This window comes from Osmerus eperlanus, chromosome 19 (genome assembly GCF_963692335.1).
Source record: "Osmerus eperlanus chromosome 19, fOsmEpe2.1, whole genome shotgun sequence".
In the NCBI taxonomy this organism is placed as follows: Eukaryota; Metazoa; Chordata; class Actinopteri; order Osmeriformes; family Osmeridae; genus Osmerus; species Osmerus eperlanus.
In genome coordinates, this window is record NC_085036.1 from 14,481,082 (window position 1) to 14,499,105 (window position 18,024).

General features: G+C 45.7%; 2 protein-coding genes and 1 long non-coding RNA gene across 10 annotated transcripts; 2 read left to right on the forward strand and 1 right to left on the reverse strand.

Annotated features, from left to right (window-relative positions):
- The first annotated feature begins 790 nt into the window (after positions 1-790).
- glra4b (glycine receptor, alpha 4b) lies at positions 791-6,616 on the forward strand. Of its 7 annotated transcripts, none has more exons than XR_009932749.1 (10): positions 791-945; positions 1,753-1,880; positions 2,534-2,601; positions 3,001-3,224; positions 3,735-3,817; positions 3,982-4,119; positions 4,210-4,424; positions 4,640-4,798; positions 5,390-5,586; positions 5,802-5,939. XR_009932749.1 is itself a non-coding variant. In XM_062484862.1 (10 exons), exons 1-10 carry the CDS (start codon positions 887-889, stop codon positions 6,057-6,059), a joined length of 1,428 nt encoding a protein of 475 aa, XP_062340846.1. In that variant the 5' UTR covers positions 791-886; the 3' UTR covers positions 6,060-6,616. The 7 variants fall into 7 exon arrangements, 5 of the variants coding, with proteins under 5 accessions (XP_062340846.1, XP_062340847.1, XP_062340848.1 ...); XR_009932750.1 differs by having other exon boundaries at positions 5,390-5,596; positions 5,802-5,935; XM_062484862.1 differs by having other exon boundaries at positions 5,390-5,485; positions 5,802-6,616.
- Positions 6,617-6,973: 357 nt separating this feature from the next.
- LOC134039164 (uncharacterized) lies at positions 6,974-7,872 on the reverse strand. The gene is made up of 3 exons (XR_009932751.1): positions 7,798-7,872; positions 7,514-7,690; positions 6,974-7,397 (listed from the first exon to the last, which is right to left on the reverse strand). It is a non-coding gene; the product is annotated as an uncharacterized LOC134039164 (long non-coding RNA).
- Positions 7,873-9,233: 1,361 nt separating this feature from the next.
- Positions 9,234-17,123, forward strand: nufip2 (nuclear FMR1 interacting protein 2). Of its 2 annotated transcripts, XM_062484861.1 has the most exons (5): positions 9,234-9,620; positions 10,942-11,468; positions 11,502-12,732; positions 12,946-12,978; positions 13,110-17,123. In XM_062484861.1, the coding sequence occupies exons 1-5, from the start codon at positions 9,479-9,481 to the stop codon at positions 13,160-13,162; spliced, it is 1,986 nt and encodes a 661-aa protein (XP_062340845.1). In that variant the 5' UTR covers positions 9,234-9,478; the 3' UTR covers positions 13,163-17,123. The 2 variants fall into 2 exon arrangements, with proteins under 2 accessions (XP_062340845.1, XP_062340844.1); XM_062484860.1 differs by having other exon boundaries at positions 9,236-9,620; positions 10,942-12,732.
- The last annotated feature ends 901 nt before the right edge of the window (positions 17,124-18,024 follow it).

The following is an 18,024-nucleotide window of genomic DNA, read 5'->3' on the forward strand; positions in this document are numbered from 1 at the left end:
CACGGTACAGTAACAGTTCACAATGTGGTCCGCACGACGATTTACTGTAGAAGGAAAACGCCATGAAATGTTTTTCTTCATAAATGCATAAATGGATTCACTTACTGAAAGTTGCTCCATATATATTAGCCTTGTTCAACAAGCCTGAAGCAATTAGTGCAAAGAGTAAGGGAGGGTCAATTTTAATGAACTGAATTAAACATTGATAATGCAAGATCAAAGACCATATTTAGTCTCTGTTTCAGCAAGTTGAAAATACCCTTCACATCCTGTTCCTTGTTCTGTCCTTGGCCTAGGAGTTGAGTGTGTGTGATAGTGGTTTCTTTTGAATTTTAAATCAAATTACCATGCTTCAGAAGAAAAATTTGAATGAAGGACTAATTTTCAAATGTAACTTTTGTTCTAATCTGTCCTATATATTGTAATATAATTAAGAAAGTAAAGTGTATAATTTAGCTAATAATTTAAATGTGCTTGACTATTTTTCTGGTTTTGGACTTTTATATACACATTAAAAATGTCTTCCACTGCCAACCACAGCTTTGGCTATGAATCTAAACCGCTCATCAAAATCAGAGGCTGTCATAAGCATGAGAGCCTGAGTCTTGAGGAAAAAGCAAGGTCTAAAAATGGTAGCTGTCTCTTTAAATATTCCTGTTGGAATTCCTGAAGCATGTGGCCATGAGAGAGACACATCTTGTAGCCCTCCTCACAAACACTGAAACAGCAAAACTTCCCCCACAACTGAATTATAGAGAGGCTGTGTCCTGGAGCATCCGCCTGCGGAGAGAGAGGCTCACAGGCTCATCTGTCCAGGGTCACTGGCCACTCACTGACTTTTAAACAACATTGTTCCTCTAGTTTTTGTGGAGTTTGTCTGTGGAGAATGCTCTCGCATGTGCTGTGGGCGGTCTGGGTCCCGTCGTTCTGCTTCCTACAAGGCAGGTAAGAGGCGATACGACCACAGGATAGATACATTGCTGTACTTATTATTGTTTAAATGACATATTGCATTTTAGTGAAGTGTGTGTGTGGGGGGGGGGGGGGGGGGGTAATACAAATTAACTGTATTTTCTCCTCACTTTAAAATAACTGAGAACTAAGAGTTTTTACTGAGGCAAGATACTTTGATATATCTCATGTACTTCTGTCTGTCTCCATAAGTCATCATTTAATTAATTCCCATTGCAAGAAAAACATAATTATACTGTATTTTCCATGCCAATTTTAATTAAATATAATTTATTTAAGAATAAATGGCCAGTGTTTTGGTCAGTGTGGCTTCCTGACTCGTACCGGGATATCGCTCAGATGTGGTTATTGGTCTAAATGTTTTCTGTCTTTTACATCGCATTAAATATTTAAATCATAAAACAAATCTCAATTTAGCTCAACATTTCGAGACGATTATGACATAAGTTTGAGAGCAGTGGTCAGAGCTGGATCTCTGGGCTGGAGAGATCTTGGGCATTCAGAAGAAAGACAACAGACAATTTACTCCAACGGATTAGATATTTCACAAACAGAACTGTGTCCTTAGTGCCCACATAACTATGGATGAATAGAAATTACTAATACATATAGTAACAAGAAGTTATCCAACACATCCAGTCATGATGTCTTCTCATAAGTCACAACCCCTAACCTCCTAACCTCTAGTTAAAACCAGTGGGTACACACTGACAGTATTGCTGTCATCTGCACACACTGCATGTCCTGTGGCACCAGCAGACTAACTGCCTCCTCTGGCAGGTTGGGGTTCTGTAAAGAGATGAAGCTTCCGAGCAGAGCAGTGAGGCCTCCGTCCCCCTCAGACTTCCTGGACAAACTCATGGGTCGGACGTCAGGGTACGACGCCCGCATCAGACCCAACTTCAAAGGTACGATGACGGGTTGGATTTGGGTCAGAACCCTCATTCCCTCAGAACAGGTGCTTCTGCGGAGCAAATCTCAGCTGAGATGTTTTGCATTAATCAAAGGATGTTGAACTTGGCAGCGTGATACTTATTGCCTGTGATTGTTTTTTGCTTCACACAGAAATTCCCCCATGCGTTCGTTTTGAGTTAGAGACGCATCATTTGGCTTTCATGTTAACCCAGAGACCTATTTAAACAAGCTTGCGCGGCAGCAGAATCCAGCAGATTCCTTCTGACATGGTTCTTCCTTATTTCTCGGGGGTCACGTTTCATTTATATTTCATACTTGCTCTACATCCCTGCAATGTATCAAGGCAAACTGGGTAAATCCCATCTGATCATCTATAAATACCCTAATGTGACTTAAGTAGAATCAATAAATCATACCCTTTTAGAAAATGAGACGCTGAAATATTTAGAGTGTTGGTTGGAGCACTATAATAACAGGAATGTAATGAAAATGACAGAACCATTTTCATCTGTCTGTCTAAGGACAACTGAATCCAGTCCTGGGCATCTTGCCATGTCTGAATAAGAGAGCGAGAGATTCTTCAGCACAAACAAGACAGTCTGTATGTCATGGTCTTTTCATTTGATGAATTATGTATTTTTTTCAGGACCTCCTGTGAATGTCACCTGCAACATCTTCATTAACAGCTTTGGATCCATCACTGAAACCACCATGGTGAGGAATCATTATCACCTTCATCACCACCACCATCACCTTCATCATCACCATCACCTTCATCACCACCACCATCACCTTCATCACCACCACCATCACCTTCATCACCACCACCATCACCATTATCCCCACCACCATCACCACCATCACCATTATCCCCACCACCATCACCATCATCACCATCATCACCATCACCTTCATCACCACCATCACCTTCATCACCACCATCACCTTCATCACCACCACCATCACCTTCATCACCACCACCATCACCTTCATCACCACCACCATCACCTTCATCACCACCACCATCACCTTCATCACCACCATCTTCTCACATCCGGACCTTGAATCCAGTTTCCTCTGAACATCCCTAAACATCCCTGTGGATCCCTGCAGGACTATCGCCTGAACGTGTTCCTCCGGCAGCAGTGGAACGACCCCCGCCTGGCCTACAAGGAGTACCCCGACGACTCCCTGGACCTGGACCCCTCCATGCTGGACTCCATCTGGAAGCCTGACCTGTTCTTCGCTAATGAGAAGGGAGCCAACTTTCACGAGGTCACCACGGACAACAAACTGCTGCGCATCTTCCATAACGGAAACGTCCTCTACAGTATCAGGTGGGAGGGATAGTTAGGCGCTGGGGAACACCCGGGAAACAGCCGGGGAACACCCTGGGAACAGCCGGGGAACAGCCGGTGCTTCCGTGTCCTGCATCGCTCGTCTGATGTAGGCTGACAGGGTGGTCTGGCTTTCCAGAGTAGCTATGGTGGTGATGGAGATGATGATTAGGATTACGGTTATGATGGCGATGAGGACTAGAGTTATATTGATGGTATAAGGTTATGACGATGTTGACGGTGGTGATGGTAATGATGATGATGAAGATTAGGGTCATATACAATATATGGATGGTGATGACCTACAGTGCCTCGTGCTCTTGGTGCTTGTGGTCCAAACCTCCAGCCTCGGCTTTTGCCATCCACCCTCGGCCTCAGATCTGAAACAAACTGACTGCTCTGCCAACACGAGGGCGGGAACGCGGTCACACAGAAGAAATCTAGCGGGAGTGATCTCTGTGTCATCCATCTCCACAGATTCCCCCTCTCATTGTCTGCCTGTGTTCCCAGGCTCACTCTGATCTTGTCCTGTCCAATGGATCTGAAGAACTTCCCTATGGACAGTCAGATCTGCACCATGCAGCTGGAGAGCTGTGAGTCTAAATCTGTCTCCTGTCCTCTCCCTCGACTTGCTGCTTGCTGCCACTGTCGTCGGATTCACAAATCTAATCTGGCCCACGGTCCAGCCTTCTGTTGTCGGTGTGACAGAAACATCTCTCTGCCCTCCCTCTCCAACCACTCTTTTTGTGGTTCACAGTTGGGTACACAATGAATGACCTGATATTCCAGTGGCTGGACGTGGGCGCTGTGCAAGTGGCTGACGACCTGATGCTACCTCAGTTTGTACTGAAAGAGGACAAGGACATGGGCTACTGCACCAAGTACTACAACACAGGTAGCATGACATCAAGTTTAATTCTGCCGGGTAACAGCTCACCACCGAACGAGTGCATGTGAGATTGATGAATCTGTCTCCCGCCGTCAGGTAAATTCACCTGCATCGAGGTCAAGTTCCACCTGGAGCGGCAGATGGGATACTACCTGATCCAGATGTACATCCCCTCGCTGCTCACAGTCATCCTATCCTGGGTCTCTTTCTGGATCAACATGGACGCCGCGCCCGCCAGGGTGGGGCTGGGGATCACCACCGTGCTCACCATGACGACCCAGAGCTCCGGGTCAAGGGCTTCACTTCCCAAGGTCAGAGACATCACGTTTTTAAGTTTAACATGTGTGTCCTATGTGTTACAGCACAACTTGTGTGTGTGTGTGTCCCTCTTAAGAAAGAAATTACGTAATTGTGCCCCCCAACGTAGATTTTCAAAACCAATCAGACGTGGGAATTCACCAACGCAATGTTTTAGTTCCACTGAAACGACCGTTTCAATAGCGAGCCTGTGTGTGTTTGTGTGCAGGTGTCGTATGTAAAGGCCATAGACATCTGGATGGCCGTATGTCTCCTGTTCGTCTTCGCCGCGCTGCTCGAGTACGCAGCCGTTAATTTTGTCTCACGGCAACACAAAGAGTTCTTCAGACTGAGGAGAAAGCTGAAAGAACAACAGCGGCAGGGACCCGTGAGTACGAGCCCCCGCGCGGCCACACCCCCAGGGCGCGCTGTCACCTACAGTTGCACATGCCTAGTTGTGCAGGAGATGCACAGTTCAGCTGCTTGTCGGATCCATGCCTCGGGATGCAAAGAGCACTGACCTGTTCTAAATTCAAATCGTCTCCTCCCTCCTCCTCCGGTTAGAAACTTCGCTTTCTGCTTCACTGAAAGGAAGAAAAATAGAAAAGGAAAAAAATAAGAATATAACTGGGGAAGAAAAACACCTGGAAACGTTGTTCATGAAGATATATCTTCAGAAAGGTGTTTGCACTTGTGTAGTTTTAGTGAAGGAGAGAGCGCCTTTAATGCAAATCTATGTGAATTTGCGATCGAATAACGCTTCAAGAACGTTCTGTAATTTACCTTTAGTTCCAGATCTCGCTGTATTTTGAGTACTCACTCACTGGGTATAATTCCGATGCTTCTTACTAAATTATTAATTTAATCTCGAGAGAGAAAAAAAACTACCGTGGCACTACATCGTTCAAGGCTATTTAAATCACAGAATGTCTGCATTTGCCGACTGAACTTGTTTGTTTGTGTCTCGGCTGTTGACCAGCAGGGTGGCTGTGACAACAAAAGCAAGGGGAACCACCAACCAGGCAACAGCGCCGCCCAGGGGAACGCGCCCATGCCGTGCAGCGTGTGCGCCAGGGTAAAACAGCCCCTTCAACGCTAGCTGGAGAATCCTCATGTGTCAGATGTCATGGAGTGTGTTTAATGTGAACATAGTGTGTAAACATGTCCTCTCAACAGGTTTGCATGTGTCTGTTTACTTGTAGACCTGAGCATTTATTATTACAGTCTGTAGACCTTGAAAAACGTCTTTGTTTTTACTTAAAACCACACCATGGTTTTAAGTGTAGCTGCTCATAAGATCTTATGAGCAGCTACACTTAAAACCGTCTCCTACACTTAACCTACACTTAAATTTGCGTCTGAATGACGGTAGGAGTCGTGTTTTCCTGCAGGAGGAGGAGCTGGCCCAACAGAACCAGAACTTCTACTTCCCTGGTTATGGGATGTCGTCGGACGGAGCGGAGATGGACGCGGCGCCCGTCTTCGCTGACTTCCCTCCTGGCTTCTCCTTCTACCAGATCCGCCGGCGCTTTGTGGACCGGGCCAAGCGGATCGACACCATCTCCAGGGCCGTGTTCCCTCTCACGTTCCTGATCTTCAACGTCTTTTACTGGCTCACGTACAAGGTTCTGCGACACGAAGACATTTGACTCGTTTTTAAGAACAAACATTTAGCATTTATGGAAAACCACCAGAAGACACAGCTGAACTGACGACAGTGAACTCTGTAGAACTCTTGGTCAAATCAGATGTGCCCATGGAAGCTGTAAATCAATTAATGTTATTTATTGATTTACACTTCAGTGAAACTGCAGACTTGCACTGTTATTTCTGTGCTGTAGCTCATTTTACTGTCACAACTGTTAGGGCACAAGGCCAGGAGTTGAGTCAGGAATGCATGCTAAATCTTTATTAAGTATTTCACAATCTGTTTCTCTTGTGGACTGGCAGCACTCATTGACTAGGTAGCCAACAGATTCAAAAAGGCAAAACGCCAGATAATACCAAACATGTTAGAGAAATGTCTGACCGGCAAGAGACTATTTATACTGCAGGTACAGGTGACATGAAAAAAGCTGACTAAATGATTCTGGAATTACCTTTTTATCACAGTGGAAGGTTACATAGAGGAGAACTAACTTATTCATGTTACCTAAATTCATGACTGCTGTTGTTGGGACTGACAATAAAGTTAAAGATTGATGTTTGTGAGCTTGCGCCTTGTTTGATTGTTAATTTAGGAGTCAGTGAGTGAACACACTGGAATGGACGTTCATGTTCCATCTGTGAACACTTCTCTAATTCTCTAGGAGTCAGGGGTGTGTGAAATCTGCTGTTCCATTAGAAACTGTTAATAATGCAGGACCATTATCAAGTTTGTTTTCCTTGAGTTGTACTTACTGTAACAACTAGTCGGTTTGTCATAAAGTTACCTCCAGGCTACACATTTAATAAGTAGGTCTATTTCATAATTCATCCTAAATATGGATGTATCTGTGTGTTTGATAATGGTTCTGACTGAACGTTCACGACAAGAACACTATTGGTGTTATCTGCACTGCTTTTTATTCAAAGTAAAATATCACAAATGCAGAACTGAATGCAACGTATTCCTGCCACAAAGAGTCATGGACACAGAAATGCCAAAACAATTTTATAACAATAATAGCCCAACGAATATCGCCGTTCGCACGTGACAGGTGCTGTATACCTGAGTGAGAATGCATTTATATTGGCAGGATATCAAAATGTACAGTCAGTGCAAATTGGTATTATTGCATCCAAGACGAAGTGCAAGGAATAAGCTCAGGGATTAGTGCCATGCTGTCGACTCACAGAGATCAGTCCTTCATCGACTGACGGACCGAACAACTACAGCCGTCCAGATCCCAGTGTGGAGGAAGGGACTTCTTCTGATGTGCGCTCTGATATCAGCTCTGCCTTCTGAAACAACAGCACCACCTAGTGTCCAAGCAGAGGACCTGCACCTGGGAGCAGAGATGAGGAACACCCAACAACAAAAGATGAGATGGAAGCATGAATCAGGTTTCATTATACATGCATACATTATATAAACGTTTAGAAAATTGCATATCTGTCCCACCCAGGGAAGCTGTTGCGCTGAACATTCTTGAGAGAAAGTTCTAGAACGGCTGTGAACCCAGAACTCTCCTCACCTCACCGTTCTTGTGAGTGTCCGTGGGGAAGACGTTCTTCAGCTGCTCTCTGACCCGCTGCAGGTGATAGGCTGTGTCTCCGTGGCTCCGCCCCCGCGAGGCTTCTGTTAGCAGTGGGAGGAACATCAGAGAAACACAACTTCTCCATGTGTTACCTGTGCGGTGTTACCTGTGCGGTGTTACCTGTGTTGTGTTACCTGTGCGGTGTTACCTGTGCCTCCCTCTGCCCTGCCTCCCGTTGGAGTCTGAAGGTAACATTCTCAATGTTTCCAAAAATGAAACCACTTATCCACATCCGCATCACCCAGGGAGAGGAGGGAGAGGAGAGGAGGGAACGAGGAGAGGAGGGAGGAGAGGAGGGAACGAGGAGAGGAGGGAACGAGGAGAGGAGGGAACAAGGAGAGGAGGGAACGAGGAGAGGGGGGAACGAGGAGAGGAGGGAGGAGAGGAGGGAACGAGGAGAGGAGGGAACAAGGAGAGGAGGGAACGAGGAGAGGAGGGAGGAGAGGAGGGAACGAGGGGGGAGGAGAGGAGGGAACGAGGAGAGGAGGGAGGAGAGGAGGGAACGAGGGGGGAGGGAGGAGAGGAGCAGGGGAACGAGGAGAGGAGGGAGGAGAGGAGGGAACGAGGGGGGAGGGAGGAGAGGAGCAGGGGAACGAGGAGAGGAGGGAGGAGAGGAGCAGGGGAACGAGGAGAGGAGGGAGGAGAGGAGCAGGGGAACGAGGAGAGGAGGGAGGAGAGGAGCAGGGGAACGAGGAGAGGCAGCAGCAGTGGAGCTGGTGAGGGGGCTGCCACAGGAGCTCATCTTCATCTTTACTGCACAAGTAGACTTTCTTTCAGAGGACCACACATGCTTGAGAGAGGCTGGGATATGAGAGGGGAGTGGAGGGGAGAGGAGGGGAGAGGAGAGGAGAAGAGAGGAGGGGAGAGGGGATTATTTAGACTGTTGTACATTTTCTACTTTTTATATTCTTATATGTTTATCATATGCATCTTCCTGCCACAGTAAATTCCTTGTTTGTGTAAACTCACTTGGTGAATAAAACTGATTCTGATTCTGAGGAGAGGAGATGAAATAGGAGCGAGTGATTCGAATTTCTATGCTAATATGTCTAAACTTGTATCATTAGCTATTATCACCTCTATGGATATGGTGTATTGTAGGCTACATACAATATATTTACTGAGTCACAACCGATAATGTGTGTTGCAAATTATGCAAATAAATCCAGATGTATGTTTTTAGACTAATGTTTGCTTACTCTTTTTTCTACCTTAGCAATGCGAGACTCACCCCCGTCTGAGATCTGCATGTTGGCGGCTTTATTTAGATGTGAGGCGCTGCGAATGTGACTACACACCAAGTAGGGGGATTATACTTCGTGGATTGAAGACTCATAACTAGGGCACCATCTAGTGACTTCAGAGCAAAACAACCATTCGCTTGTATCCAACAAACGCGTAGAGATCTGTGCCAAATCATCAAATCACCTTTCATCAGGGTGCGACAAAAATGATGACTTTAATAGACTTTAGAACTATTAAACTATTCAACAAGCTTCTTAGAGTCCAGACCATTCTGACTCACACTGGTGGAAACACGACACTGCGCCCAGATTACAGAATTCGGTTGTCTATAACATGCCTGTTTTCTGACGAACAACCAAACACGTCCCAACTCATTGGATTTCGAGAGAGGGGTGGGGTCCACCCAAAATAGTAGCTTTGATAGTTTTTAGACATTCTGCTGACGTATTCATGGGCCTCAAATAGCTTCCGTTTTACACTGTCGTTGATTGGGTGATTCTACAGCCGACTCTAGTTTCCCAGCGGCAGTCATCTACTCTGCAGACACTGCTGGTGGAAGCAGTCGGATATTCTATTACACTTCAATGGAGGAACAGCCCAAAGTCCGGGCACAAGAGAGACGATATCACCCCCATGGAGAAGAAAGAAGTCCCATTCAATTGAAGACGTCTATAAAAAATGAGCAGATCCACATCCAGCATCAGGAAACGCAGACGAAGAAAACAGGTTGGGCCATCCGGAAAAGTTAGCCAGCCAGACAGCAGCCTGAGTAGCTAGCTGTGGCTAGCTAGCTAATACTTAGCTAGTGGCTAGCTTGCTATGTCAATGACTAAGCCAGTCGAAATGGCTAGCCAGCTAGCTGTCATCGTTGTAACAAACGTTAAAGTGTAATGGCTGTTTGCGTAAAATAACACCACGTAGTTTTTTTAAAGTGGTTAGATAAAAGTAAACCTGACATGGTGCTGCTAGTTGGGGTTGGGGTGAACGTAGCGTGACAGCTGTCACTGGTGATTTGACAGATGGGGGATTGACCTTGTGCACCGAGTATTCGCCACCCAGTTTTTACCATTTTACCCCGTTAACAATTCCATCAACATTAACTTGTTCATATATATGTTTACAATTGTTACACGTGTTTTTATATGGCTGTCCTAAGAATGTAACGATGCCTTGAACTACTTTTAAAACAGGTTCATGTTCGTCTGGCTAACAAGCCGGCTCCACTGGAATGTTCTGCTGCCTTTTCCTGTCGGCCATGTTACAACATGTATGCTAGCTAGCTAGCTCACTACCAATCCCAGTTATTTAGCTGGCTAGCTGACAGTGTGTACTGTCTATAAGATTCAAGTCGGAACGCATCTATTTAGCGGCCTATTCTCGATCCTCAACTACATGTTTTCATTAAATATTCATTATTATGCGAGTTTTTTTTGTGATAAACGGTAGACAGACTAGCGAATGTGAACTAGCCAGCGCTAGCTGCCTGCAACCAGTAGCTTCCTCGCTAGCTGAGGCTAGGTACAGTAGGCCTGTTGCATCTCCCAGTCCTATCTTGGCTGGCCACCAACCTTGAAGCCACGCAAACATTTCGATCTTACACAAATAGTTAACAACATGAATGTGCATGAAACTTACGAAACAAGGAGTCAGCTAGCAATTCAACATTTGCTAAGAATACTTTATAAACGCATGCCCCTATGTCACGAAGGATATTTCGCACATCTGAACAAGTTTATTAGTATAAATTAGTTTATTACAATAAACGACTGAAAACGGCAACCACTTTACCAGTTACCAAATGTAGCTTAACAATAATGACTTAATTCCCATTGGGACTTGTTGGCTAACATTAATTTTAAATTGATCATCTTAATTACATTACTTAATCAACTAAACCTTTAAATCAATGTAATATAGTTTGTACTTTGACAACTCTAACATGGTTGACTTTTCCTGACCTGTACAATGTGTTCATACTACTGAGAAATGTACAGACTAACAGACAAGAGGGCTGTGTCATTTCAACTATTATATTTTGTATTCTTAGGTAATGGCAAAATAAACCCCAGTGATGTTGAGGGGGAAAGGATCCAGTCTGCAGATCACACAGCTGGTACCCCACACGCCACCACAAACAATGGTAACAGACATTTGACAAATGCCAACGCGAGACAGAAGTCAACACAAAAGGTTTACTCCTCTGCTCCACCCGCGAGCGGCTTGGTCCAGATTAAGACGATGACTAGTGATGACAAGGCCCGGGCCTTGGACGTCCACCACTGTGAAGGTCAGGAATCGGGAAATAACGACTCTGCGTCGCTCCAGAACGGGGAGGTGAACTCTGTTTATATCACCAACGGTTTCTCCGGCGACCCCACCCCTGACCACGCCGGCAGCGGGTCTGAAGGTGGATACACCACTCCTAAGAGACGCAGGGGGGGAAGGAACAGCATCAAGAACTGTGAGAATGTGACGAGAGACGGGAACAGAGACATGCAGCACGGCTGCGCCTCGGCCGAATCTGAGGCGTCCAGCCCTGAGGCCTCCGACCCCGGGGCCGGCCCCAGCCCTGAGGCCTCTGACCCCGGGGCCGGCCCCAGCCCTGAGGCCTCCGACCCCGGGGCCGGCCCCAGCCCTGAGGCCTCCGACCCCGGGGCCGGCCCCAGACCCTACGGCACCAAGTCAGCCCATAAAGTAGACCACACATTACCAAGACGGACAGTGGCTCCCGAGGATGTGAGGGGAGACCTGCAGAGGAAAGACTCTGACAGTAAGACAGCAGGCGCTTCTGGTAAAAAGTTTGAGGACCGGACCAAAGCCAAGCTCTCTTCCTCAACTAAAGAGGATTCTTGGACTTTGTTCAAGCCCCCTCCAGTGTTTCCTGTGGACAACAGCAGTGCTAAAATCGTGCCCAAGATCAGTTATGCAAGTAAAGTGAAGGAAAACCTAAACAAGCCAGCCCAGGCTGGAGGAGAGTTGCTGGCTCCTCAGGCACCTGTCAGACTGTCACAGGTCCCCATGTCTGCTATGAAAACCATCACCTCAGCTAGCTTTACTAACGGACCCATTTCTGGAGATGGAAACGGCATCCCGTCTGGCGGTACCTTCTTTGCTTCTGCTGCTAGTAGTATCCCACCAGCCCACTCTCTCCCCTGCGGCGAGAAAGTAGCATCTTCTTCGGACAGTAACTGTAGCTCCTCAATCAATCCCGCAGCAGCTTTTGAAACGAGGAAGTGTACTCTTTTCATTCCCTTAAACCCTTTAAATATGCAACCTGTGCTCCCCAGCGCTCGTCAAGTGGACAACCGAGCGTCTCAGACACATCAGAAGGCCCTGGGAGAAATCTTCCACAATCAGTGGGGGCTCTCCTTCATCAACGAGCCCAACATTGGAGCTGATGGAGGAGGCGGCGAGCAGCGCGGGGAGGGGAAGACCGTGCCGGTCACTTTTCAAGGGGAGTGTACTGTCGCTGCAGACCAGCCATGTCCTTACGCAAGCTCCCCTAGCCCTGAGCCTGCCAGCGTTACTCTAGACCTGGACAGACGGACTAGTACCCCCGGTGGTGTGTCTGCTGCTCTCGGCCCTGCTCCAGGGGCGAGGGACGAAGGAGCCAGCCTTCATCATGCTGGCCTGGAGAAGTCGAAGGGCGAGGCGAAGAGTCCGGGTGCATTGCTGGCTGCTTCCTGTAAACACGCTGCTGCTGCTGAGACAGTCCAGTCGTCGTTGACCACCCTGGTGTCGGGTCTCTCTAAGGAGCAGGCACGGCCCAGGAGCCTGGACCGAAGGTGTAGCTGGGGGTCGTTTGATCTTAAAGCTGCTGTTAATTATCACACTAAAGGTAATTCGGAATCTACTCGCTTGAAATTGAAATTATTTATGAGTCTATCACATTGACAAGTAGTCTAGTTGTCTTTGTTTATAAGTGAAATTTGATTAATCTCTTAAATGTTCATATTTCATTCTAGCTCTCTATTTCAACCTTTTCTTGGTCTGGTCTTGACGTGAAACAAGTTGACATGTCAGTTCTCATGTTTGTGTCTTTGTCCTACAGAAATGGGATGCATCTTAAATTTGCAAAAACAAGGTATGGGACCCTAACCCAGCTACTATTACTCATGTTAGATTATGTTGTTGTTGTTGTATGTTATGCTAACAAACCAAACAACAAAAAGTATCAACTTGCTGACTTCTTGTGCTTTTCTTTTCCATTCCCAGATCCAAATAGAGTGGTCATTTACGATGAGCCCCAGCGTGCACCAGACCAGTGAGGGAGAATGTCGACACTAACACAGCCTCTCGCTCGGTGCTACAGTCACAACCACGGCAGTTGGGATCGCTTTCAAAAACAAGAGTGAGAGAGAACTGAGAGATGGTCGTGTGTGTGTGTGTGTGTTAAGTGACAGACTTTCTGTGGGATAATGGACTCACATTTTTGGGGGTTGATGGGAGGGGTTGGGGTGGAAGGGGGTCATCTGATTGAAAGAGAAATTGAAGAGGAGGACGGAGGTTGAAGACATTGTGATATAAATCAAGGTATTGGGAAGAAAATTGTGTGCCGGAGTTTGGAACTACAAAAGGAGCAGAACCCTTGGTGTGAGAGGGCTGTTACCTCCAACTTGAACAGACTCTTGAGACTTTCAGCTGTGACAGACCTTGGTGTCTGTTCCTTCTCTGGGTCGTGAAAGGAACACGATGGAAAGGTGCGAACTGAGCCCCTCTCCAGCCTTGAACCTGTCGAATTGTGGTGACTCTTGTCTCACAGTAGGATGCCTCAATCATTTTATTTCTCCATGCGTTCAAACGTACATCCTGGGTATATCCTAGTTTATGCATACACATCAATATGTACAATTGTGAATCCATTGTGAGAGAAATGAATTGGTGAACGCCTGGAGTGTGAGAATGCTGGTGCTACCAGGCAGGAAGCTTGACAAGGTTTAGGGTTGAACAACAACTGTAAGCGTTGGTCTTCATTTCTTTAGCGTGTGCCCAGAATATTGACTCTTGGGTGTGTTTTTGTTTTGACACTATTTTTGTTTGTCCTGTACGACGAGATGTGACGCTCCCAGGGCTCAGACGAGGGCGAGGCCTGGGAGCGTCAGGCCCGGGAGCGTCAGGGCCCGGGAGCGTCAGGGCCCGGGAGCGTCAGGGCCCGGGAGCGTCAGGGCCCGGGAGCGTCAGGGCCCGGGAGCGTCAGGGCCCGGGAGCGTCAGGGCCCGGGAGCGTCAGGGCCCGGGAGCGTCAGGGCCCGGGAGCGTCAGGGCACTAACACTCAGCCAGGTCCTCATCTGGTGATGTGTGCTGAGCCACCTGACACCAGGACATTGGTAGAACTAGTCCTTATTTGGGGAAATTAACCTATGTATATTTTTCTTAAACCCTTGTGATTTCATCAATCCACATATTTGGTGGCATCAGTTATTTTACTATAGTGGTTGATTTCCTCTTCAACTTGAGATTAGTTTCAAAGAACTTTCATGAGACTAGTTCTGGAAGAACCATAAAATGACTTGTTATGGAGCAAGGGCTATGTGTTCGATATCACAGGGAGAATTTGGTGTGTTTAGTCTGTAGGGAGGCCTGAGTCCTCCTATGCTATTATTTTGGAAACACTTGCATACACCACTTTTTGTTGCTTGTTATCTTAGCACAGAGACTTATTTTTCATTTTCTAATGTACCTGTTATGTTAATATTTCATGCCATCTCTACGTTGGTCTTTAATCTTTTTGTAGGTATTACAATTTTGTTGCACGTCTTTTACTGGTGTAGATGAACGAGTTGTTGATGACAATTGACAGTACTGTTATAACGCAAAGATGACAGACAAAAAGCAATTGCAATACTGTCTGATGACCCTGACCATGACAACAGTTGTGATACCAGTTACTCGCAGGTAACTTCTACTTCAGTGTGTAAACATGGCTCCAGTCCTCTGTTTTGGGGGTCATTCAGGAGATTACGGTGATGGTTTTGAGTTTTGCTAACACGCTTTTATCCACACTTCTTGTTGTAAGGTTTGTTTCCACACTACCTGAGCTGGTGCTGGCTGACCTCGAGCTGCACGTTGTGTTGTGGACGGAGCCCTGTGGGTGTGGAACCACCATGTTTCACTGGGGTGGTTTTAGCCATGGGAGGATGTCTCGCTCACAAGTTCCTCTTCCATGGTATTCAGTGATTTAGATGTGTGGATTAATAGCACTTTATGTAAACTAATTGTTTTATCTTTTAATTACAAACCGATATGTGAGGACATGAAATACTCCTTTCGAGAATGGCTTTGGGCTGTTGATATTTTTCAGAAAAATAAAGATAAATACAGAAATATAAAATGTCGCTCAGGTAGTGTCGGTGAAGCCATGTTGTTTTCCGCCGGTCTAGTGGGATGCCCAACGTTTGAACAGCTCACACAGAATGAAACTTACGAATACTCAAATGAGCTGTGACTAAAAACCAAAATGTTAAGCTTGCAGAGGGGCACATCATGCAAGCAGCTGGTCTTAACGCTAAGCTTTCGAGCGATGAAGCTCTGAAGCTGTTTGTCCAGACAGATTCCCTTAGCTAAGTATTCTGTTGTGCTCTGGTGTCGACCCTTAAATGAAAAATGTGGTCCTTGTTCGGTTCAGATGACCTCTGTCAGTCATGGGTTGAAACGCTTCTTCTCGGTTTACAGTAGCTAAGAGTCAGGCCTGTTAATATGCAATGGCAGGAGTTCATCTGTACTTCCTTGTTGTCTCTTGTGTTTTCACATCACAGCGTGCAGAGTGATGAGAAACGTCAAGGAGGTCTCACACACCACTGCTACACACACACACACACACACACACCCTGGCTATGTGCTACACACAAAGTTCTCCCCCCTCTGAAATCACCTGCAGAGGGAAGACCTGTGGGATTTAAAAGGCTTGGTTTTACATTCATTGTACGCTGTGTGTGTCCAAGTGGTTTAGCTCAAACTGTCAAATGTCTTACGGCTGCAGAGGAAGCCAGTGGAAGTCACACATGCAGTAGTGTATGAGGGGTTTTATTTGTCTTATCAGCTGTGTGGGAAATGTTACTACTGGGTCTGCTTTGCGTAGTTTAACAGTTTGGACATAGTTTATATGTCTCTGTCTCTTAAATGGTCTCTGTCCATGCGCAGTTCATGAAAGAACTTGACCAAGTTCCCTTGAAATGTTCAACATTCAGAAACCCCCACGGGGGGAATCAATAAGCCAAAACCGATTTCTCTCCTCTGTTCCTGAGTGGATCCTCTGTTCCTGAGTGGATTCATGTTTTTGCCTCTTACTGTCCAACAGGGTGACCTGTCAGCAGTTAGGTGTTGTGTGTTATGGACAGTCCCGACAGAGTTGTGTGTGTTGATTTTATAAGAAGTGATCTCTTCTGTTATAAACGAGTGCATTTGAGCAGATTCTTGTTCTAGACATGGAGTAACAGAAATGTGTCCCACTTGGACCCCCATATTTTAAAGCACTTAGCAAATCAAAATGGGTATTTTTGAATATGCATCTAAATATAATAGCTTCGCCTATTACTTTAGCCTTGCAATCTGTAAACCAAAAGCAGGTTCTTGATAGTGGAGTACTTATTACGTGAGTGAGTGTGTTAGCTTACTTCATGTGGGTACAGAAAAGCATTAACATGAGGATTCTAGCTGTATTTTCTCCTTTTACCCCCCCCCCCCAACCCTTTAAGGATGTTGCTGGAGGCCACCAAGGGTTAGAGATGAGTGGAGCGTCGTGGCCAGGATGTTTGGGAGTGTGCACGCTACAATGTGTTCTTCAAATAATATGCAAGGTTCCCCTTATGATTCATGTTCAGGTGCCTGTGTGAAAAGTATACTTATACCAGTGATTTTTTATAACGTTTATTTTTTAAATTGCTTCCAAGTTGTATCTGTGCCATGTGTCTTTTCGCCCCCTTTTAAAACATTTCTAAGACGGTTGCTCTTCAAATTTCCTGACTGCTATAATTTTGCTTCCTTTCACTGGAATGGAAGAAACTGAAAGACTTTATTGTATTTAGGAGTTATTAATGCAAATGTCATGGCTTGAAAATCATTTACCTGCAATCATTCTTCAAGTTGTCTTCATGTTAATGAGAACTGTTTGCTGGGAAACTCAGTTATTTGTCCAAGGCGTGAGGTAACACACCTTTCAATTCATTTGTTTGATTTGTTCTAATGCATTAATGTATTAACTTTTATGTCTTTGTTTAAAAAAAAAAAGGGGGGGGGAAGCTGAGTTTATTTTTGAATTGTCACTTAATTTATTCATAGATGCACAATTAGAACGAAAATACTTTGCTTCAAAAGAAAATTATAGGGAGAATTAAGATGTCATACCGTTTGAAAAATCTGTTAGACTACTTAGTTATTATTGTGGCTGAATTATAACTCTTCTTTATTTTAGAGCCTCAATGTTTATATCTTGTGGCCAATGGCAATGTTACTCCTTAGTTAACCCCCCCCCCCCCCCAACACCCTCCTTAAGTTCTTGAGTTCTTGTGAATGAGTTTTTGATGCATTTCCTCCAACAGTTGTGGTCGTGTAATGAGCATGTAAAGGTGTGTGTGTGTGTGCCGAAGTCGGACCCTTTTTTTTGGGGGGAGAAGCTCTTGGTTTTTTGGTGTTAAAGTTGGGCGAGCGTGTTGAAGTACAGTATAATAACTCTTATTACACTTTCGCCAAAGGTACACTAGATGTTGGGTTACTGTGACTCGCTCCCCAGGGATGGGGGGGGAGGGATGAGAGAGCCAGCCAGAGGGAGGAGTACCTAATGGGGTTAAGCCAGGTGTGTGTTGCTGTAAGTGTTGCCTCAACTGTAGCAGCTGAATGTCACTGTGGGTGATGGTATGAGTGTAGACAAATACTAAAAGAAAAACAATATTAATAGACATAACAAATGCCGAAAGTGCTGCTTCTTCACGCAGTTTTCAACTGTAACAGGGAAAATCTGGACTGTATGTGTTCCATTTGGACTTTTCTCGTATTTCTTGTTGCCCATGTCTGTTGTAAAAGCATATTGTGTGTGTGTATGGGGGGGTAGCCTTTACGGTTTATGGCACCAAAGTGTGATCTGTGAACACACACCTCTCTCTGTGATAGCGACAAGGGAAATGTGAGTCTTGCT